Source organism: Brassica rapa, chromosome A04 (assembly GCF_000309985.2).
Source record: "Brassica rapa cultivar Chiifu-401-42 chromosome A04, CAAS_Brap_v3.01, whole genome shotgun sequence".
Classification (NCBI taxonomy): domain Eukaryota; kingdom Viridiplantae; phylum Streptophyta; class Magnoliopsida; order Brassicales; family Brassicaceae; genus Brassica; species Brassica rapa.
In genome coordinates this window covers 21,488,892-21,511,497 of record NC_024798.2, presented here as the reverse complement: position 1 = coordinate 21,511,497, position 22,606 = coordinate 21,488,892, and the positions used below count along the sequence as shown (strand labels likewise).

The 22,606-nt window shown below is 38.0% G+C and overlaps 6 protein-coding genes and 1 long non-coding RNA gene across 13 annotated transcripts; 3 read left to right on the top strand and 4 right to left on the bottom strand.

The window, feature by feature from the left end:
- Positions 1-69: 69 nt before the first annotated feature.
- On the bottom strand, positions 70-4,540 carry LOC103866250 (U-box domain-containing protein 33). 4 transcript variants are annotated; one of them, XM_009144134.3, is made up of 9 exons: positions 4,257-4,540; positions 3,624-3,931; positions 3,419-3,540; positions 3,180-3,301; positions 2,882-2,986; positions 2,528-2,798; positions 2,311-2,445; positions 566-1,843; positions 70-486 (listed from the first exon to the last, which is right to left on the bottom strand). In XM_009144134.3, exons 2-9 carry the CDS (start codon positions 3,892-3,894, stop codon positions 301-303), a joined length of 2,490 nt encoding a protein of 829 aa, XP_009142382.1. In that variant the 5' UTR covers positions 3,895-3,931; positions 4,257-4,540; the 3' UTR covers positions 70-300. The 4 variants fall into 4 exon arrangements, with proteins under 4 accessions (XP_009142382.1, XP_009142380.1, XP_009142381.1 ...); XM_009144132.2 differs by having other exon boundaries at positions 3,624-3,936; positions 4,257-4,539; XM_009144133.3 differs by having other exon boundaries at positions 3,624-3,936; positions 4,052-4,268.
- On the top strand, positions 3,780-14,161 carry LOC103866248. 3 transcript variants are annotated; one of them, XM_033290204.1, is made up of 6 exons: positions 3,780-3,784; positions 11,664-11,765; positions 11,867-11,916; positions 11,997-12,906; positions 12,984-13,247; positions 13,313-14,161. In XM_033290204.1, exons 2-6 carry the CDS (start codon positions 11,675-11,677, stop codon positions 13,888-13,890), a joined length of 1,893 nt encoding a protein of 630 aa, XP_033146095.1. In that variant the 5' UTR covers positions 3,780-3,784; positions 11,664-11,674; the 3' UTR covers positions 13,891-14,161. The 3 variants fall into 3 exon arrangements, with proteins under 3 accessions (XP_033146095.1, XP_033146093.1, XP_033146094.1); XM_033290202.1 differs by lacking the exon at positions 3,780-3,784 and adding an exon at positions 11,224-11,446 and having other exon boundaries at positions 11,595-11,765; XM_033290203.1 differs by lacking the exon at positions 3,780-3,784 and adding an exon at positions 11,318-11,446 and having other exon boundaries at positions 11,595-11,765; positions 12,987-13,247.
- Positions 5,844-7,800, bottom strand: LOC103866249. 2 transcript variants are annotated; one of them, XR_004457539.1, is made up of 3 exons: positions 7,332-7,785; positions 7,065-7,245; positions 5,844-6,405 (listed from the first exon to the last, which is right to left on the bottom strand). It is a non-coding gene; the product is annotated as an uncharacterized LOC103866249 (long non-coding RNA). The 2 variants fall into 2 exon arrangements; XR_632526.3 differs by having other exon boundaries at positions 5,844-7,245; positions 7,332-7,800.
- A 15-nt stretch (positions 14,162-14,176) lies between the features above and the next one.
- LOC103866246 (UPF0187 protein At2g45870, chloroplastic) lies at positions 14,177-16,128 on the bottom strand. Its single transcript, XM_009144127.3, has 4 exons — positions 15,196-16,128; positions 14,963-15,130; positions 14,676-14,882; positions 14,177-14,592 (listed from the first exon to the last, which is right to left on the bottom strand). The coding sequence occupies exons 1-4, from the start codon at positions 15,874-15,876 to the stop codon at positions 14,416-14,418; spliced, it is 1,233 nt and encodes a 410-aa protein (XP_009142375.1). The 5' UTR covers positions 15,877-16,128; the 3' UTR covers positions 14,177-14,415.
- Positions 16,129-16,139: 11 nt separating this feature from the next.
- LOC103866244 lies at positions 16,140-16,927 on the top strand. Its single transcript, XM_009144126.3, has 3 exons — positions 16,140-16,382; positions 16,465-16,526; positions 16,659-16,927. Exons 1-3 carry the CDS (start codon positions 16,325-16,327, stop codon positions 16,776-16,778), a joined length of 240 nt encoding a protein of 79 aa, XP_009142374.1. The 5' UTR covers positions 16,140-16,324; the 3' UTR covers positions 16,779-16,927.
- A 1,164-nt stretch (positions 16,928-18,091) lies between these two features.
- LOC103866242 (AT-hook motif nuclear-localized protein 9) lies at positions 18,092-19,981 on the top strand. Its single transcript, XM_009144123.2, has 5 exons — positions 18,092-18,548; positions 18,969-19,039; positions 19,111-19,242; positions 19,333-19,494; positions 19,568-19,981. Exons 1-5 carry the CDS (start codon positions 18,107-18,109, stop codon positions 19,784-19,786), a joined length of 1,026 nt encoding a protein of 341 aa, XP_009142371.1. The 5' UTR covers positions 18,092-18,106; the 3' UTR covers positions 19,787-19,981.
- On the bottom strand, positions 19,864-22,300 carry LOC103866243 (O-glucosyltransferase rumi homolog). The gene is made up of 6 exons (XM_009144124.3): positions 21,777-22,300; positions 21,125-21,699; positions 20,853-21,045; positions 20,710-20,774; positions 20,417-20,627; positions 19,864-20,332 (listed from the first exon to the last, which is right to left on the bottom strand). The coding sequence occupies exons 1-6, from the start codon at positions 21,951-21,953 to the stop codon at positions 19,979-19,981; spliced, it is 1,575 nt and encodes a 524-aa protein (XP_009142372.1). The 5' UTR covers positions 21,954-22,300; the 3' UTR covers positions 19,864-19,978.
- Positions 22,301-22,606: the final 306 nt, after the last annotated feature.

Genomic DNA, 22,606 nt, shown 5'->3' with positions numbered 1-22,606 from the left:
GGCATAACCTGGAGGCTTATCTTTGTGTTAAGATATAGCAAATTATAGTAATAGTTCTAATCACACAGACATTATAAACATATAACCTTTTTTCATCTGACAAAACATATATATACACACACACAAAAATCTCACCAGCCTTTCTTTTTTCAACTTACAAATATGGAGGACTTTTTACACTATGCTTAGACAAAAGTAGGCAAATTATGCTATCTACGGAGAGATTGTATGTATGCATATAATGATAACAAAGATAACTTCTCCTCATGAGAGATTACATGCTGGAGAAGTATATCATTTTCAACAATGATGTTGAAGCCACTCCTGAACTGCAGAACGAAGAGCATGGTTAGGGATTAGACTATTGTGTGAAAGCTTGGCATTAGTCATCGGTGAAGTATCATGTCCACTGTCCAGCCACGCTCTTATAGCTTCCGCTTCATATGTGAAACCATCCGCAGCTACGTGTGGATCCTGCATCACTTCCTATAAAGTTTTCAACAAACAGAATTGAGTTTTAGTCTCAGTGAAACGTATACATAAGCCTTCAGAGTATAATAGTCACCTGGAAGATGGGACAAATGAAGTAAGGAGGTGCTATGCGCTGCTCGTTACGTCCAAGATGGAAAGAAGAAGATCCTCCACTAGAAGCCCTCATAGGCTCAAGCAATCTCCAAACCTCAGTCCCAAGATCCGGACGGTTCTCACCGACAGACTCACAGCATCTCAACGCCAAGCGAGCGAGCTGCTCGGCCTGAACAAAGGGCCAGTCACCAGCTAAAGGATCCAAAAGGTTGTTCAACGAACCGGAGTCAAGAGCGTACTTCACTTCATTTGCTATCCGCAACGCAGGTCTCCCTGTCAGCAACCTTAACAATATAACCCCAAAAGAGTAAACATCTGACTTTGGTGTTAGCTCTCCGCTGCTAGAAGCTTCCGGATCCAAGTAAGGAACCGTCCCTGTGAGATCTGTTGACGCACTCTTGCTTCTTCCTATCGAGCACGTTCCAAAGTCACTCAACTTGCTAACGAGGTTACCATCAAGAAGTATATTAGCCGGCTTTAAGTCACCGTGTACTAAGCTATGAGCTTTGTTGGAGTGAAGAAAGACAAGCGCCGCGCATATCTCGGTTGCAATCCGTACACGGTTTTGCCATGATAACGGCGGAGAGTTGTTCTTGCAGGTAAGCCTATCTTCGAGGCTACCATCGGGGAGATACTCGTATACAAGACTCCACCCTTCAGGACAAGCTCCGATCAGTGTAATGATATTCGGATGCCTCGTTTTGCTCAACACGTCGACCTCTTGCTGATACTCCACAGGGCCTTGTGAGCTTTTAGGATTCAATATCTTTATAGCCACTTGCGTGTGACGAAGCGTGCCGACGTAGATGCTTCCGTAGCCTCCTTCGCCGATCTTTAGTTTGGAGTCAAAGCGGTTAGTTGCTTCTTCGATCTCTGAGAATGAAAAATCTGTGAAGTAGTTAGGTAGTAACTGCTGTTGTAGTGTTGAAGTTGTCTCTGTGGCGAGAGTTCTTAGCTCCTCAGCTTCTCTGAGGGCTCTGTCGCGTTCACTCTGCAGCTCCTCTCGTTCGCTTTTCAGCTTTTGTAAGAGCTTCACAGCTATGTCGAGCTTCTTGTTTAGCGTTTCCATTGTAGTGTCAGCTTCTGCTATTTGGTTCTCTAGCGTATGTTTCTGTGCCGTTGCGGTTTGGACTTCTTCTGTGACTGCTTCTTGTTCTTTTTTTATTGTTACGAATCTTTCTTTCTCTTTGGATACTGCTGTCTCAGTGTCTTTCCTTCTCTTTAACTCCTCAGAGTAAGCAGTTTCTGATTGTTTAACCTATAATCATTAGCAATATTATCAGAACAATATTAATTTCTAGATGTTAATGAATTGATTAATTATATAAATATAAGATATTTTAGTTTTTGGATTTGGATTTAATTATAAAATTATTTTGAGATATACAAAACAAAAGAAATTAAGTAAATTTGTGGATTTGTACAAACATTATTACTTAATTTAACAGGTTTAAACTAAATTAGATTGATTTAAACTGATTTAGATTGATTTAGAATGGTTTGAACCAATTTAAAATGGTTTAAACCGATTTGAATCGTGTATAAATCAGATTTTAAGAAAATTGTTTTGGCTAAGACCAATTTGCCGCCTAAACCATGCATAGCCTAAAGCCTAACCAAACATAATGGTCCAGTATAATCTATATCTCCAACTAGAATATCTATCAACCATTACCAAAAAGACTAACATCTCTAACCAATTCACATTTGTAAGGAAACTCTCACCCTTTTGATTGCATCAAGTGCATTCTTTTCAGCTTTCTGACGCCTAACAGTCTCTGCAAAAGCCTCTCGTTTTGAACTTTGAGCCTCTGACGTAGCTTGTCTGATTTTATCATGAAATGAATCATCCACTCCATCCTGCAACAATGAACACAGTGTGTTGGACAGCTTAGAGTGTGAGATATACACAAATCAATATACCAACTACATGATGACATACCGGAAAGTTGGAAGGAGATGAGCGGCCAGAGTTCTCATCAACTGTACTCATAACCGTTGCACTTCCCCTTACTCCCTTGCCGTCAGACTCTCTCTCCTCATCATCGGTAGTATTCAATGAACCGTTTGAAACCCTCTCACTGTGTTCAGTTGAACTTCCATTGCTATGTAGTCGAGACTCTGGTGTAGAGAAAGCTTGAAGCAGATCGTTTGCACTTATGGAAGGACGCGGAGATGCAACATATTCTGATTCACCATCATCCGCAGCTTCCCTGAAATGGTAAATAGCATTGCATTAAATTCAAGTAATAAGCAGTCACATATCTCCTTCATTGTCAAATTGAAGTAGCCAAACCTTGTATGTATTAAGTAGCCTTTGCAAGTAAACCATAAATGACAAGGAGGAGGAGCTTCTCGGCGTACGAAGATGGCTTTCCTAGACTTGAGTTCAGTCATTTTCCTGTAAGTTAGGGAAAGCAAACACAGCTCTGTAAGAGTTGATTCAGCGTTAAGTATTAAGTGTCCCCACATCGAGAAGAGATCTAAGTAATATATAAGATAGATAGACCACTCCACTTATCACCAATAGATTTTATGTTGGAAACCCATCTAGCTTAACATTAAGCAGCAAAGAGCTTAGGAAAAGACCATACTTAGAATGGTGTCTATCTGCAGCTGCTCCCATGACAAGCTTCTTGATCCCAAGCTCCGAGATAAGTTGCACAATCCCATTCTCGATGGATTCGGTTTCAATAAACATCTTCTCTGCCCTCACCTACAAATCATAACTCACTATCATAAGACAAGTATGGTCCTAATGGTAAAGCCAAAGCAACAAAACTACTCTCCTTATCATTAACATCAAAAGTACTAAAACAGTAGCAATACATACCCCTCTCTGGTGGCATATACGGAGGTACTCATCTAGAATCATATGCACTTTCTCCCTCTCCTTTTCCCGGAAAACCTTGACTTCTTCCTCCTTCACAGAACTCACTGGAAACTTGGCTCCCACTAAGAAAAGATTCAACGAAGAAAAAACATTACAAAGGCTCAACCTTTGAGTCCAAAGGCAAAAGGTTTAGGGGAGTACTTACTAACTGGGATCATTTGAGAAGGTTGATGAACATGAACAACGCAAATCTTCTTCCCTCCAGTGTTCTGCAGCGCCCAGACGAGTGTAGACTTGCTCTTGGCCACGTGTTTATCCACAGCGACGAAGATCTTCTCCTCTATCAGACGCGAGAGAGGCTCTTCCGTGACGCTGCTCCTGCTAGACCTTGAACCAGGGCTAGTTGTTGTCATCCCATGGAATCTCATGGATCCAGCTCTTTCGCTCATAGCTGGAATTGGAGTCACCAAAGCCATCTGGTGAAAAAACTCTCTCTCCCAAAGGCTCAAAGGTCTCAACTTTACACAAACAACAAACAAAGAAACTAAGAATTCAACAAGCAGCGAACTCAAAAAGTGATTGACTTTATTGACTAGGGAGCAAAGCAAGACACTTGATGAATCATAGTGAAACCTTAGATTATGGATAAGGAGGAAGAAGAAGAGTTTGGTATCGATTTCGAAATGTATTGACCAAAAAGTTTTAGTCTTTCAGACAAAACAACAAGCAAGCAAGACATGAAACTGAGAAACCGAATTTTAATGTTTTATTTTCTCGGAAATTTCTGAGTGAGTGAAAAACGACGGCGTATTGATGAAGTTGATTTGTATGTACATACCAAAACGAAGAAGAAGCTTCCTGGTGATATGAATGTGCCTGCGTGCTCAAACCGTGACGTGGTTTGAAAAAAAATGAGAGTATAAAGAGAGAAGAGACAGAGATTGTTCTACTGTGTGCAAGCGCACGGTAGTACTTATATAATGCGAGGGTCCTACTTTAACCGATTGATGACACGTGTACTTAGTCATAAGATAAATTTTGCTTTTTAGTTGTCCACTGTAATTGATGGAGTATGTTTTAGTCAGACTAATCATTAAAATTTAATCTCCTAATTATATGGAAATATACATCTAAACTTCAATATATACCTTTTATTTTTGAAAGTTCTTTTAGTTTTATCAAATAACTAGTGGTTTGCCGGCGCTACGCGCCGGGTTCGTATGTGTTATTCTGAAATAAATTTACTATTTAATTTATACTTTGGTAAAGAGATTATGTTCAATGATAGTAGAGTTAAAAGCCTATAGTCATAACAGAGTTAATTTAAGTTGAAATCTATACAAAAAATGAAGTTTATGTTCGAGAAAGAAAAATGTAAATGTTTTCGTTTTTATATTATCTTGTTTGAAAGAAGATAATAAATTGCTTCATCCTCTTAAATTAGTTACAATTATCACATACTATCGCTATGTCAAAGATGTTAGAAAATGAGGAAAAACATTTATATATTTTGTTTTTATAATTAATATGAATATGTATGTAAATGAACTAAGAATCCGCATAGAACAGAGAGAGAAAATCAAATGCAATGACAATACTCATGCTGAGTAGTTCTATGCGAATATGTATGTAACAGAGAGAGGGAATCAAACATTTATATATCCTCGACACCTCTCTCTGTTACAAAGAATCCGCATAGAACTACTCAGCATGAGTATTGTCATTGCATTTGATTCCCTCATCTATGCTTGTTTGCTATATGTGCTTCGATTTTCCCTTTGATTTTCTTTCATGTTTTTTATATTAAGTAACGCATGGGATATTGTTTTTTTGGTTATATAAAATGGTCATTTGTTCTGGGAATTGCTTGTTAATTGTTGGCGACACAATGGAAGAGGAATCTTTTTGACAGAAATCACTACTTTTCTTTCACAAAAAGATGTAGACATCAGAGAAAGAAAATAAGAGATTGTGGTTAAGTTTGACGACACATGCGTTTGCCGATTTCTTTAGGTTTTGATATATTTTTCTTTTGTTCACTGAGCAACCAATACTGCGAAAAATATCAGTCAGTGGTCGTAACTGCAGTGTTACTGAAACGGACATGGCCGATATCTATTTAAGGATTGTTAGTTCATGGTTATGTTGTTAAGCAATTTATAGATTTATTAAGCCAAGCCTTTTGTAACACTTAGGTGTTCAGATGCTATGATCTAAGTGGTGAATATGTTATAATGACATTCTTGCTTCAACGCTGAATTTTATTATATAAGATGCATATTTTTATTTATTTTTAGGTTTGTTTAAAATGTTTATGACATTTTAGTGGTTTTCCAGGGAGCACACAAAATATATGTTAATTTAAAGTAGAAATTTTCATTTATTGGAAGATTTTATTATTTATATGTAACTTTTTATTCGTAAATTCATTAAGTGGAACACATGACATAAGATACTCATCAAGTTTAAAACAAAAAGTTACATAAGACAAATAATGAACCAAACGAAAGTCGGTCAACATAGCAAACCGAAAAGTAAAGGAAACTAACAAACAAATAACTCTTCTTTCAGTACAAAACAAAACTCATGTTTGTTCTACGTATTTAGTATCTCAAACACTTAAAGATTTCATACTGCAGTTGCGACTCTATAAACCTAATCAGGTCCAAATCATACCCATTCCTTGAAGTTTCTTGCTTAGCAGGTCTAGACCCCATTTCCCTTCGTTCTCTCGCTTCCTCTTCCTCCCTAGATACGTGTCTGCTGAAGACGTAGAATGACACCCTGCCACTTGAGCTTCCTGCTCCACCCAATTCGCTACCATGTCACATCTAAACAGATAAAGAGTAGCAATGTCTTTACCATGAGATATTTAAGCCGTTTGGCCATGCCGTACACGCCCACGACACAACGGAGTAGCTAATCATGGTACTCTTTTGAATGAAAACGCATGAGACCAAACGCTTATTAATTTCCTACTACAACATCTGTGTGCCAACGAATTGAAAATAATATCATTTAGTCACAAGCTAGAATGATGCAAAAATAATAATATGTTACTGAAACCCATCGAGTTAATACCAAGCCAGTGTTTTTTTTTAAAACTAAGCACACCATATAAGCTTCGCGAGGGAAAAGTTGAAAACGTTAGGCTACAAAACATTACTAATAAATGATAATTGATATTCAAACCTGCCGAAGAAAAACAGTAACTGATAATAAAGATTATAACTATATATCCAATCCCACTGAATTATATTTTTTCAAAGCTAGAAAAAACAAACACATACGATGGTAGTGGGACTTTTTATTTCTTCGGTGCATGTAAACCAGCAAGAGAAACCATTATCAGATCATCATCATAAGAAAAACAAATATATATAGATAGAGATGGAACATCCACATTGGTCAGTGTAGCGGCGGTAGAATGAAAGTAGCAGGAAAACAAAAATTAAAAGAGAACATTTTGTAAATAGTAATAAAAGAAATAAAGAGGCTGTGGCGTTTTTGAATGACAGCAAATCGATTTGTTGATTTAGAGAAGATGTCTTGGTTTTATACCAGAACGTTTTCTCACAAAGAGAAGAGACTGATTTTGTGTGTGGAAGTTTAATATAAAGGTACATGTTCATCAAGGAGATAGTACCTGGTGAGAGGTGGCCATGAAGTCTGGGCTTTCGAGAGAATATGTTCCTCATGTTTGTTCAGTGAATCTAACAGCGACAAGAGCATCACAAAACAATGAGCTCATAAAGTGAGCATTCATTCAAAAGGTGTTTGAATGTGTTAAGTCTATGATAATTGATTGAGGACTGAATGAGCGTTGCCTAAAAAGGGAAAGAATGAATCAGTTATCAAAAACATGAAAAGGTCGAAATCCTAAACAAATAATTGTAAGCAACAGAAGACATACCTTCACATCTATAAGGAACATGTCAATTCCCATCATCTCTCCATCTTTCTTGACATTCCGGTTTTCCTAAAATCGCAGGAGTCTGGTGTGAACCATCTGCTTGCAACGGTACGCTCCAAGAACTGAACTTGAGAAGACGCCACGGTCGAAATGAATAGGATTTCGTCTTTGTTTTGGTTTGTATATATGCATCCGCGAGACTAAATGAGAAATTAAAGAAGAATTGGAGACTATGTAGTAGTGTAATGAGATAACGTTATTGATTGACATTTCAGGTGAGCCTGACGTGATTGGGAAGATGAAAGGGAAGCGCAAGCGTGACCGCCTCCGTCGAAGTGAAGACCTAATGCAACGAAAGAGTAACTCTAACGTGGGCCTGAAAAATCGGGCAAATAAAAGTTATGCAGCCCAAATCACTTGCGTTTTTCACGAATAATTTCATTTTAAAGGAGCAGCTGACGTGGCGGAAAACGCCCCAGCCTTCTTGCTGAGCTGGATAGCCTAAGGAGAGAGACAACTCTCCTTTATTATTATAGATAGAAGCATATTTAATTTTTTTTATTGTCTATGATGTATTTTTATATGTTTTAGTCAGAGTAATCATTCAAGTAAAATTTCCTAATTATATAAAAAAATATATCTAAACTTCAATATATACCTTTTATTTTGCAACTTTCCTTTGTTTTTTTCTCAAAAATATGTTATCTTGTCCTTACGAATATTTAAGTATTTTGTCTCTTGGGATATTGATGAGGAAAAGATCTTCTAATAACTATTGATACAGATGAAAATATAATTGAAGAATTTTTTCCGATAAATTTAGAACTAGTTGAATTGTTAATGTGCCGTGTGTGGTTGTACCATGTTATATAATGTAAAATACTAGGGATATTCCTGAAAATGCTTATTCCCTTGTCATTTTCATTTGAATTGTATTTTTTTCCTGGGGCCGTAATAGAATTTTATTCTCTTATTGAATATTACGTTATTACGTAATTGACAGGGTTTTAAAAATGTATAAAAGGTTGTCTCGTTATATGAAGACAGGCGAGGCACATCCACAACTATGCTAGTTTATCAACTAGCCAGAATAATTTAATTGAAGAGAAAACTGAAAATTAATTATATTTTATCGTTGAATATTTCAACTTAGGATATACGGTTTGGGAATGTAGCATCTCGTTATTCATTCGTCGAAAGCGTTTATCTTAAACTGCAATTTGAATTTGTTAATGCACGTTTGATCATGTTAGTAAAATAATTAAAAACGTTATTTGAATATGACTAGTCTTCACGATAACCGAAATTCTTAACATTTTGTAAGAATCAAATTTCCTACATGAATCATCTCGGTTGTCATATGTTTGTTTCATAAAAGAAGGATTGCATTATGAGTACAAAAACAGAGTCACACTTACGTCTGGTAACTTTTTATGTTAATATTTTCATGCTATGGAAGAGAGAGAAACGACAAAAAGAGATAGAAATTTGTAGATACTATCAGTCAAAAAAACCTCTCTATACAATTTTTTTTGAAACTTATTTTAATATCAATAACATTATTTAGCTGGAAAAATCACTTTAGTCTTTAGTGGCATTGAGGGTCTAAATGAAAGTTGAAAAGTTATACTAAATGGACCATATGATGTACGGGCCTTACTATACCATTTAAGCCCGGTTTGAGTTCTACGTCCAAATCCAAACATTTGTTCTTAACAGTCTGAATCCAAAAGGGTTGGTTTTAAGAACTTGAAATGGCTAAGCATTTTGTTTTGATGTTTTTCTTTTTCTTGTTTAGGTAGCCTTAAGTGTTCGATTTACCGTAGCCCTGCGTATTATGGGATAATGCATATGGTTATTTATCAACACCGAAGATGATATGATTAAGTTTGAAGATAATGCATATCATTGTTTTTACGCTATCATCATCGACTGTTCATGATGATTAGTTATGTTACCAAACACCCTAAACTAAAATTAATGTGGTGACTAGATAGAGTTATAATATGGCAACCAACCGCTCCATGCTTATTTATAAGACTAATCTATCATTTTTCTGTTAGGTAGAACATTATATATGATAACAAATCTCTATACAATTAACATGCCACAACAAAAACTTTATATAATCTCAAAAGTCAAGAAAACTATAATGCATTTAATTACACATGACGCAAGTAAAAACGTTTTGTTAGCTTTCGAACTTGCTATTTCCATCCATTTAAATTCCAGTTTAAGTAATTAACTCGGCGATGGTACCTAAGAACGAACAAGAACAACGAAACATTGCTTGGCCATGAAAGCGATGCACAAAAGAAGCCTTCACATGCACTCCAGGACAAGAGAGGCGAAAAGGTCTGTGACCGTGAGTACTATATGCTTCGTAATTCTCCACAGTATCGTCGTTTCATCTGTTGTCATGTGTAAGTAGTATACAAGAAACATTGGTCCTTTTGTTTTCATGATCTTCATTGCACGCACATTTGTTAATGGCGTTTGTCTTTTATCTTGGTACTACTATAAAAAAATAAAAAGTTATCATGATAATAAATATATATTGATTGAACATTATAGCATGACGAGGCTGCATTCTTTTTCACTTCATTGGACTAAGATAAAATCATAAATGGACATCACAACTACTGAATTGGTGCATGCATAACGACGAGAGAAAAGATACAAAAACCATTTTGTATTATATTGTTGTAAGAAATATTTACGTGTATGGATCCACACACACGTATCAAAACTGGCAAAGGGAGCACAGAGGGCGTGGTCCAAACAAGGATCAACATCGTTGTTGTAATTATCATAATGATAATACTATACAGATGTCCAAATATTTATAAATGGAATTTGACAATCGTGAGAGTCCGTTTGGCACTATTCCACATATTCCCAACATTTTATCAAATATTTATTAGCCATGCATATACTAACTTACTTATATACAAAACAAATGATAACACGGCAAAAATACTAGTGAAAAGCATTGAATTGCAATAATCTAATTCTCTTTGAATTATGTCGCTTTTGGTAGGTCACATACTTCATAAAATGACCAAACATGTTCTGATTCCACATTTTTATCAACCGCAACATTTTCTATAATTACGATTAATAATAAAAGTTCACAGTTCTGCTACATTTTTGTATGCTAGTATATATATAGATTGATTCTGACAATTTCACCAGTTTATTCTGCAAAATATTTTTCGTTATAACCAACGATCGTGCTCACGGCTCGGGACATTTATTAGGACTTAAGGTGTTTATTAAACAATACTATTATAGTATTATTGGGACTTAATTCTTGACTATTCCATTCATAGTATAAATAACGGTGAAAATTTGACGAGTTTACCCTTCCCGACACATTTGTCACCGTACGTAACCCACTCGGACAACTTGGCTCAACGGAGGACCATTACCTACCGACTCAGCGACCATGTCACACTCATTTATTACATATACAGTCACTCACTCACACACATGTACAGTTACAGTGACATAGATTTATGTGTATAAAGTATATATAACCTACTACGATGGTTTGTATCCACATTTTTGGCAAATAAAAAAATATTAAGGAGCATATACTAAATGTGAATATTTCATTTCTATTTAAATGTGGGAAATGAACAAAGACAAAATACGTTCTTGACTTTAGATTTTTCATCTACTATTAGTTTAATACGACATTATACGTGTAAATGATGAAACCTCTGTATAAAGTAATCTGGGTATTGTCGTTTACAATGTAAACTCATATAGATTAATGCCAATTGTCAATTTCTTAATCAAAAATCTATATATTTTTCAGGGTTTTTCTCTGGGTATTACTTAAATAAATATTTTTCTGGTCGGAAGTGGGTCTACTAGATGACACGTTTTTGACTAAACCATCTACTCTCGTGCTTCGAGCTTCGTTAACTCTCGTGAGTTTCTTATAGTATTATATTAAGCCGCATTTATGTGAACTCTGTGAAAACATAATATTATAAGATTCATTTGCTTCTTAACAATGGAGGCTGAACTTTGAGTGAGTACTGAGTAGGGGTACTTCTTTATTTTTCCATTCCTCTTCTTGCAAGCATTGGATCAGATTCCAAAAGGTTTAAATCTTTATGCTTTTTATTTTATTTTCTGCATGAATGAATCATATAAAGATCAGTTTTGATTCAGACAGGTTATTCTTTGATTGTACTCACAGTTTTGGTATCTCTTTTTTTTTTTGTTCTCTCTATAATTACTGTTCTGTAGAAAACAGTGAGAAGAAGGTTTTAATGGAGAAAGAGATATGTAGAAGACATCTTTCAAGAGAAGGGATAGGATGTGTCTGGATGTTTATGAACAACATGTTTGATTTCAGACATGGTGGATCTATCCACAAGCTTTTGATGGATAAGAAACGTGGTAGCAAACGCATCATAGGTATGAGTTTTTATTTTCTTTCCTTTTGGGACATCATCAAGAAAATGTGTCTGAAACTAAAAAAATGATTCTCATTTTGTTGGGTTAATGTAACAATGCAGGTGTTGAGACTAAGGTGGAGAAGCACCTTACCTGTGACTGTGACTTTGAGGTCCTGGATTTGAGAATCAAACTAGTTTTTTATTGTGAAGAGTTAGAAACTGATGTAGATTGTTTGTGTTGTGGTCTCAGGAGAGTGAAGCTGGAGTGCAGAGTGTCAAGAACCTCACTGAAGAGGAGACTATCGAATGCAGAGGAAAGACAAAGGAGAGAAACGGAAAGAAGAGAAGTAGAACATGCAGCATAACCAGTGAGGATCATGGAGAGAAGAAATCAGATGATCAGTGTCCAAGAATTTCTCAGAGCGATGATGACTCAGAAGAGAAGTTCAGTGAGTTGATAAAGCGGTTGATAGCTCAGACTCAGAAGGACACCGAGGTGGATGCATCTCAGGTCTTGGAATCTAAAGAAGGATCATTCCGGGACATTGGTACTTCTCCAGTTTCAGGAGATTCTAAGAGAATCAAAGAGAGAAGCTCCCAATGCACACAAACAATTGTAATCTTGAAGCCTGAGCCAAATGGCTTGGATCTTGGTTCATCACCTGGAACACATGCTACATGCAACAAGTCCACAAAGAGGAGTTCCTTCATTCTCAGTAGAATCATCAGAAGAAGACTAAAATCTTCTGCTAAGAAGAATCCATGCAATGATCCTAATGCATTGTCATCTGACATCATGAGTCAAAACTCTTGTCTGGGAGAGGAGATAGAGACTAGTTCCAGGCGGCATGTTTCAGCTGAAGAGACTACTACTATCAATGGCAGTGAAGATTCCAAGAAGAGTACCTGTGGTATATACATTGCAGCCAGGAAACATCTATCTGAAATGCTTGCAGCAGAAGGAGATGCAGATGTTGATTCACCTGATAAAGAAGTACCAAGAATCCTTGGGAAGATTCTTTCTCTCCCTGAGTTCTCCACACCAGAGACCAGTCCAAGAGTGACACTGGCTCATGAGATAACCGAGGAACCAAATATTCAACAATGCATCTCAGAAGATTCAACCAAACATGGAGAAACAGCTTCTACTAGTTCCGGAGGTGATTATTTTTCTTATGAACTGATTCTCTCTTAGCTTTGGCAGAATGAAACTAAATGTAATTTAATGTGTAATCAGCAGGCGTTTTAGACACTGAGGAGGAAGAGAAGACTGTCTTGGATTCGTTGTCTGAAGCAGTTAGCTCTTCCATTATCCACCAAGATGCATATGTTGATGAAGAGAAGCTTGAAACTCATGAGCAGACACAACCACTGGAGAAGGTTGTGTCTGAGTGCCAAGACAATGCCACTGATGTGCCAGGGAAGTCAAGTCCTGTGTCTGTTCTTGAGCCTTTCTTTACAGATGATGAGACAAGTCCAAACAGCTCCAGGCCCTCTTCAGGTATTGCATTGCTACACCCATTTGTTCACAGCTCAGTTTCTGACATTTTTCATTGACTTAACCAGTCGAAAGGCGGTTGCAACCACGGTGCATACGCTTCAACGAGCCTGATTCACCAACCTCAGAGAAAGAAAATGAAGTTAAAACTAGAGTGGATGACAAAGACTTGGCACTTGCATACATCCAAGAAGTGGTCAAATCCTCAGAGTTGAACTGGGAAGAGCTTTTGGTGAGATCCTTTTATTTGGAGCAGGTTCTTGAGGAGGCTCTAGTGGATGACATAGAGTTCTATCCTACAAACTTCTGCACTGACAAGAGACTCATCTTTGACTGTATCAACGAAGTTCTCATGGAGTTCAGTGGGCATGGCCCTTGGATCTCATTCGCCAAACCTGAAGTCAGGTTTGGCCCAGACATGGAGAATGTTGTTGAAGTGGTGCAAGAAGAGGTTTACTGGCATCTCTTACCTTTGCCTTCTCCTCACACGTTGGACCAGATAGTCAGGAAAGACCTGACCAGGAGTGGGAACTGGATGGACCTCAGGTTTGAAATCGGCTGCATCGGTTCTCAAACAGGTGAGATAATCCTTGATGAACTATTAGAAGAGATCATCAGTAGCAGCTGCACAGACTTGTTCCAGTAGACTTGTGCTTACAAGAAAGACACTCATGATGGTCAAGAGGCTTCTTTGTTTGCTCTGTATAGTTTCACTTCCCCTTCCATGGACGAGGTCTAGCTTTCCCTTCTTGTGTAGATACACACAACCACAGCTTTTAGTACTGCAACAAACGTTTCTTTTGTTTTTTTTTTTTTAATTTCCATTTTGGCTTCTGTAGAGTTTTGAGTTCTGTTGTGAATGTTAGCTGTATGTTTGTTATATGAGGATGAATAAGACGAGGCTTGAACTTAAATAACAGGAACATCTCATGTGGCTTTGTCTAAACCATATGATCATTTGTTAGCTATAGTACACAACGTTCATTAAAAGCGCTTAAAGAAACTGCATATGTACAAGAACAACAGAGTACACACAGACACAAAGAAGATACATAAACAACAAGGTGAAGTTTCCCTACTACAGTCTACGTGTTATACATTCCAATACCTAGTAGCAAATCTCAGTTAAGTATCATATACTCTCTGTTTATGAGAACGCAGAGTAGATTGTTCAAGATTTATGCCAACCATTTGATGAGTGCTTAATCTCATGCATCCTTTTCTTTGCGATGATCCTATTCCGTATGACTTTCTCGGATTTAACAGCTTCATCAATGTTACTAAGCACCATATCACATAGCTCGTCTAAAGCTAGCATAGAAAACGGCTCCTCTATAAGAACACCCACCTGTAGGATATTGTCAAGCAGAAATTAGAAGACTGATAATGAGGCAAGCTAAAAGAGTAGATAAGGAGAAAGGAGTAAGGTACTTCTTCAATGCAGAAGAGAGACGCAGCGCTGATGAAAGTAGCAGGAACAACATTCCAGTGGCAATCATCCCAGAGAATAACAGGGAGTGTAAGATGCCACAAGACTAAGAACCTCGAGGTTAGCCGTGTGTAGGAAAGTGGAATCGGGATACCCATTAGTTGATCACACACACCAATTCCTTCCTGTAACTGCAGCATCTTTGATTCCTGTAAAGAAAGTATCTAACTTGAGCACAACAAAACACTCAACTTCCTCATTATCTTAACTCTATGGAAAGATGCTTTACCAAAGTATCTATCTTTGTACTGTCTAGATTCAAAAGCTGAAGACTTTGGGAGATAAACTGGATGACACAGCGCGGACGATGCTTTGACTTAAGGATTAGTGACAGATCATCTTCTTCCACCACGTTCCGGAGATCATCAGCTATATCAGAACCATAGATCACATGACACTACACAATAAACAAATCAATCATTAACCTTTCCTCTACCTAACCAACCTAAACTAACAACAGACCTTAAGCGCCACAGGGAAAGCAGCAATATAACGCAAAAGCGCATCTCTGATGATCACTTCATCATCACCGGAGGGGCCGTTAACGGAAGAAACAACCTGCCTAGCTAAATCATTGGTTCCAGTTATAATCTTAACCCAAGCTTTCCTCCCTTGCTCAAACCTCGAGTACGAAGCCTCGGTTCGAAACACCAGAAGCAGAGCTAACGCCGGAGCCGTGAGCTGATACGGAAGAGGAGAAGCTCGGAGGACAGGGAAGAAGCTAGGCAACAACTCCGAACCCACGGCGGAGTTGTAACCCGCGATTAAGACGGCGACGGTGGTGAAGAAGAAGACGGGAGGGATCAAGGAGAGTATGACGCGAGAAGACGCGCTGGAGGACACGTGGCGGAGGTGGCGGAGGGAGCTCCGGTGTCTGACCCAGTTCTCGTGAGTGTAGAGGGATCGTTTCTGCCGCATCCGCCTCTCTTTGATCCCGTCTGACCAGTTCGGGACGGCTTTGAGGAGGGAGATGAGCTTCGAGGAGAGGTTGATCGAATTTTCGGAGGAGTTGGGATCGGAGGAGACGCATGACGGAGTGAAATTGAGGGGTTTGCGAGGTCTTCTGGGGCGGAATCGTCGTTCGAGGAGGAGAGATCGGTGGGTGAAGCTGGAGGAGAAAGATAGGTTCGTTGATTGATACATTTCGGCGGGAAAATCGAGGTTTTGGTGGAGAAGACGATGATGATGGTGATGAAGAAGAAGAAGGAAGACACATGCAGAGTGCAAAAGTGAGAGAGGGAGTGATTAGGTGGAAGGAGGTCGTTGGAACAAGTTGTTGGAAGGCTAAACGACGGCGTTTTAGCTTTCTCAGCTGTTGTTTCTGCTTAATGGGCTTTTGTTTATAACTTATCATTAAACCCACAAATGTTTCGATTCCTATTTGAAACGGCGACGTTACGTGTTGAAATCTAGAGGTTAATGGGCTTATATTATAACTTCTGTGATTTAAATGGGTTATATCTTTCTCTAAGCCCATAAGTTTACAAAATGACGTCGTTTTGGGACTTGTCGTTCTTGTTGAAATTTAGGGTTTATAGAGAAGGCGCATCTGGTTTGAGCAAGCAGAGTTTGATTTGAAGTGGAGGAAAAAATGTCGAAGAAGAACAATTTAGCCAAGAGAAAGAAGCAGCACGAGTACAATCTCCAAAGTAAGTTTCTTTTTTTATAAATCTCTTAAACAATAAGCATATATGTGTATAAACAGTTCTCAACGAATGTTTTAATTTGCAGAGGAGAAAGAGATACAGGACAAGAAGATCAAGAAGCTTCATGCCAACAAGAACAAGATGAAAGTAAGCTCCTTTATGCCTTTTATATCAGTGTTGATTAGATGTATTGAATCTTGTTAGTAGAGCAGCTCAGATGACTAAGTTTAGTGTAGCTTATGATATCTATCTTTGGATGGTTGGTTTTGGTGTGAAAAGGTTGATGGTAGTGGTAAGAAGAAGAAAGGTGGATTCTCAGTTGGGAAGAAGAAGTTGAAGACTAAGTTGACTCCAGCTGCTAAAGCTAAAGCTGTTCAAGCTATGGAGCTAGACAAATGAAGAGGAACCTGTTTTTGTTTTTTTTTATTCACTTGTAATGATCTTTGTCACACTTTGAAGTAATCAGTTTGAAGCTATCCTCTGATTTTATATCAAGATTTTGCTTTCAGTATTAATCTGGATCATCATGAAATCAAATATGATTAATCTGTTTTGTTTGCTAGGTGGACTAATGTTAGGTATAAGACTTTCCATTCATAGTATAGAGTCATACCCAATATCTTTTCTGCATTATTACATTTCCACTGAACATGGACACTAAAACATATTGTCATAATCAAAGTCTAATATGAACAGTCTCCCATATTACTTGGTACAAAGTTAGATTCTAACAGGAAAAAAATCTCAAAGGGGTTATGATATCATCTCTTTCTCACATCAATGGGGTCCTTATGAGAGATATTTTGAGATATGTCTTCCTTCTCAGCCTCTTATCAAAATGGCGCTCAAAGTGGGTACCTCTCTGACCTCAAAGGCCAATCCTTTCTCACTCTCCATCCTCCCACGTGTGTACTCCACTCTCTTAACCAATCCTTCTGTTTCAGACCATTCCCAAAGAGATTATTAGTCTGTTTACTAGACTTACAGAAACAGTAGAGAGTCTAGAGTATTTTCATCTTGAGAAGTGAGGAGTCTGATTAGCCTGTTTACTAGACTTACAGGAACAGTAGACTAGAGACTAGTATTTTCTGCTTGAACAGTGAAGAGTCTTGTAGATTTTGTGTTGTGAAGAAAGGTCACTGACATGATGCTGCTGCTGTGTGGTACACGCTCCTGGTCAAGCGTGTGGCCAAATGAGTCATGAGGCACACACACAGATGCCTAGTTGCTATATAGAGCTACAGTCAAAGTCAGTTATTGATTAAGATTTTGAACTTCCAACACATTCTTTTCAGAAAAAAAAAAAATGATCTCATTGTTATCCTCACAGTAAATGCTTTTGCTTTGATGGTCTGTTAGAGTTTGTTTGTTTGTTTTTGTTTCCCTCTCTCACCCCCCAGAAGAAAGAGAGATAACCCTAGACCAAAACCAAGATCAAATCTTCTTAGCCATTATGAATAGAAGATAAAGCTTTTCTTGTTTTTGGTGAAAGAATGAAAGAGAGTAAGCTGAGAAGTTTATAAGCTTTTGCATGTTCCTTTCTCCTCAAGTTTTTAATATCTTTCATAAAGTCTCTCCACCTTTGATTCTGTTTTTTTTTTTCTTTCTTATCCATTTATCCTCTCTCACTCTCTCACCTCATAATTCTAAGCCACAAAGGTTTCTTCACTCTTTCCTCTAGTAAACCACTTTTAAGAGATCTTTCTCTCTTCAACTGTAAATGCTAAATGGATCAAAGAGATCCAATGGGTTTAACCGGGTCAGGCTCTTACTACATCCAAAGAGGTTTACCCGGTTCGGTTCCTCCAACGTTTCACGGATCCTCACAGCAGCAACAAGGGCTTCGTCACTTACATAACCAAAACTCTCCATTCGGTTCAGGCTCCACCGGGTTCGGATCTCCTCCTTTACACGGTGACCCTTCTCCAGCAGCAGCAACCGGAGCTGTTCCTCATCATGTAGGCGTTCACATGATCTCTCCTCCTCCTCCTCCTCCAACGAGTGAGACTCCAATGAAACGTAAGAGAGGACGGCCTAGAAAATACGGACAAGACGGTTCTGTTTCTTTGGCATTGTCTTCTTCCTCTGTTTCCACCATTAACAGCTCTAACAAACGTGGCCGTGGTCGACCTCCTGGCTCTGGCAAGAAACAGAGATTGAGTTCCACCGGTAAGATCAAGAACCAAGACTAGTTATAAAGAAACATTTTGTTGTGGTTTATTCTTGATGCATGAGAAAAGTTCAAAACTTTCCTAAAATAGATTAAGAACCAGAACTAGTTAATGTTTTCTTGAGTCAGAATCTAAATGTTTATTCTTGATGCATGGGAAAAAGTTTAAGAGTTTCCTTAAATAGATCAAGAACCAGTACTAGTTAATGTTTTCTTGACTCAAAATCTAATTGTTTATTCTTAATGCATGGAAAGAGTTTTAAACTTTCTTAAAATAGATCAAGAACCAGAACTAGTTAATGTTTTCTTGAGTCAGAATCTAATTGTTTATTCTTAATGCATGGAAATAGATTTAAACTTTCCTAAAATAGATCAAGAAGATGAATATTAATTAAATGAGCTTCTTTTTTTTTGGTTAGGTGAGTTGATGATGCCTTCATCTTCTGGAATGAGCTTCACGCCACACGTTATCTTGGTTTCTATAGGAGAAGTAATGTTCAATCACTATATACAAATCTTTCATGAAATGTTTTTATAAAACTTATAAAACTTTGTTACTAGGATATTGCATCAAAGGTTATAGCTTTCTCTCAACAAGGTCCAAGAGCGATTTGCGTTCTATCTGCTAGTGGAGCTGTCTCTACTGCGACGCTGCTTCAGTCATCTACACCCCCTGGAGCTATTCAGTACGAGGTTAAGTTTTGAAACTTTCTTACTACAGAGAAAAAAACATTGTTGGTTTTTTTTTATAATTGAAACATACGTTGTGTAATAAATCTCCAGGGCCGGTTTGAGATCTTAGCCTTATCAATATCTTATCTTGTCCCAACTGATGGAAGTTTCCGGAATAGAACTGGAAACTTATCTGTTTCTCTTGCTAGCCCTGATGGGCGTGTGATTGGTGGTGCTATAGGAGGGCCTTTAATAGCAGCAAGTCCTGTTCAGGTTGGTTTAAGATTTTTTGTTTAAAGTCAAAAGTCTTGGGGGATTGAATATATAGCTTTCTTGGTCCTATCAGGTTATTGTAGGGAGCTTTGTATGGGCAGCTCCAAAGATCAAGAACAAGAAACGAGAAGAAGAAGGTTCTGAAAATGTTCAAGACACAAATGACCATCAAGCTCTGGACCACCCTGTTCCTCAACAACACACACAAGGCCAAAACATGATGTGGTCAACAGGTTCAAGGCAAATGGATATGCGTCAAGCTCATGCTGATATTGATCTAATGCGCGGTTGATGATGTCACGGTGTGTATATAAAGCATGGAATCTAGGAACAAGAAGAAGAAGGAACATAAGCTAACATCTGAAATGTTTAAATTTATGTTGGAGCTTTGATTCTACATCTTTGATTCAGTTATTAACTGAAAGTAATTACTTGTTTAACTTTTGCTAATCTCAATATGAATACAAAACAAGAGCCTCTTTGGTCATGGCTTGTTACTATAATATTGATCTTCCCATAACTCAACTTGGCGAGTTGCATTAGCTTTTCTCTCAAGAACCTCTCTCAACTCCACAGGGCTATAAGGAAGAGGCATCTCGCAAGGAGACACTTCACAAGGAGACATCACCATCGACTCCTCCATGAAATCTCTCCACCGTCCCGTCGCTGGACATCCCATACTATCCGGTGTAATCTCAGTAGCTCCCCAAGGAATCTCAGGCTTAAACTTCAGAAGCTTGGCGTACTCGTTCATCAAATGGAACATGTAATCATACACATGTTCGATGTTCACTTCCTCCCTTATATATCTGCTCCCTTCTTCCCCTATCTTACGCGCCTGTCAAAATTAAACACCAAAATCATTGGGTTAAGTTGTGACAAAACCAAACTTCTGGGGTCTAGATGTAATAAAGTTACAAACCTGGTCTGAATGTGTATTTCCCCAATGTACGGCGTGTTTGAGGGAAGTACACTTTGAGTTGTCTCTGATAGGCCAATAATGCTGTAATGGCATCATTCCTCGTATAAAAAAATCATAGTACCTTGGTCTCACGTATAATGTCATTGAGTCACATGCCATAATATACTTCTCACTCACTGACCATGCCCATCCTTCTATGTATATCTTGTACCTATTCCAATATTCGAATATTACCAATATATATTCCCAAAAACAAGTTTAAAAATTGCTAAAAATAACAAATGTTTCATTACCTGTGGGTGCATTGGTTCTCTAAGTTTGAGTTCTTGAATCCTTCTCTTGATTCTCTAATCCAATCCTTCAAAATGATTTAAATATATAGTATTAATAGTTTATAAAAATGTTTTACAGGAAGGGAGGTTTTGAAGAAGCAGACATTGATGTAGAGACGAGTGTTCCAGTCTTGTTGGTCTGAGACATTGCATGTAAGAAGATCTCTCCTAGTGGGAGCCACATTGGGGTTTCCTCTCCAATAAGCGTACGCCACGCGGTCTTTCCATGGCGTCATCTTGTTCCCTTCCTGTATCGCCACCATGGACTTAGCCCAAGGCTTGATATTAACTTCAGCCCTGGCCCAACAAGAAGTAAAGACAATTTAATTAACTAAAACCCAATTAAAAAGAGGTTTAAATATTATTATTTGCTTACCAGCCCCAGAAGGACCAATCAGGGAAGACTATATCCAAGCTGGCGTCATCAGAGCAATAACGGAATATCGGAGGTGGGGCCGGGTGTTGTTGACCTCTATAGTCGTTAGATCGGACGGTTGGTCTATCGTTCGCATCAAACATGAGCTCTAGATCGGGCAATCTCCCAGGGTACCACCGTAGTAACTGTAGGATGCCCCACAGAGTAAAAACATCTCGAGTGTCGATAGATTTTCTGTACTTCTTAACGTACACCTTCCCGTCGAGGATTATAACCCTGAAATGCGCTTTGTTATTTCTCGCTTTCTCGAGCATCCCTCTCGTTATACCTGTCTCTCTCCACGGCCGTAGATCCTCGTGGATCCAACGGAAGTAAGAAGGACACGTGGATGGCCGCGAATGGCTGCTTCTGGCTTTGTCGTTTTTTGTGCCGTCTTCGGACATTGGAAGTTGCTGTCTTTCTTGTTGTTGTTGTGTTTGGTTCTGTACGACGTCGCATTGGTCAGGGAACTTGTGGTGCGTTGTGATTGGTTGTTTTCTGATTGTTGTGACTTGCTTCAGACCTGCAAAAGTTGTCTGAAGAGATCTGAGTTCTATATATAACACTCTAAAGATCACTAACAAAAGAAGTGTTTTTGAGATTTGAAACTCACTGAATCGAAACAACCCAACAAGTCCAAGAGACCAGCAGATATGAAGAGACAAGAGACGAAGAAGAGAGTAGCTTTTGCGATGCGTTTTCCTGGATACGAGGTCGTTTTGAGAGAGGCATGCCTGTTCGTAAGAGTATCGCTGTTGTTGTTCCTCTTCATGCTTTTCCGTTGAAGCATGACTCTTTAGCTACCTTCCTCTGCTCGGCTTATATACGTGTGCACAAAAACATTAAACACGAGAGAAGAAAAACGAGAACCTGGCGCGAGGAAAGACGCCTATTTTTGATTCACGAGGATTTGAATCTTGTTTCACGTTTTCTCCAACACCACTAATCTGAGTTCACATCTTTTGTGTTAATGAATTTCTTATTGTGTATTTGTTTTTGCAAAGGGTTAAATGTTTTCTAACATTAAAGCCATGATAATATTTATATTAGCATATGATAAAGTGGTCATACGTTTTCCTATAATCCTATCAGATGAAGACAGTGGTATATATGATATCAATTTGTTTCCCACATAAATAATTTCTTGTAATCGTTGAACTTATAGGAAAACTAAATAACCTTTTGAGGCTATCAGATATAAAACCTTACTATTTTTTTTTTTGTCAAACTATAAAACCTTACTATTAAAAGTTAAAATATTTAGGGATTGAATTAGTTAAAATCCTCTTTGAGAGAGTTCTTTTTTTTATAATATTAGAAGAAGGATCCGAACTCCCAAGAAAGAAGATAAAAGCTTTAGCCATCATGTAAAGTTCAGTGACATCACAGACCATATTCGACCACTCATTATACAAAAGACAATAAATATCGTTAAACAACTCC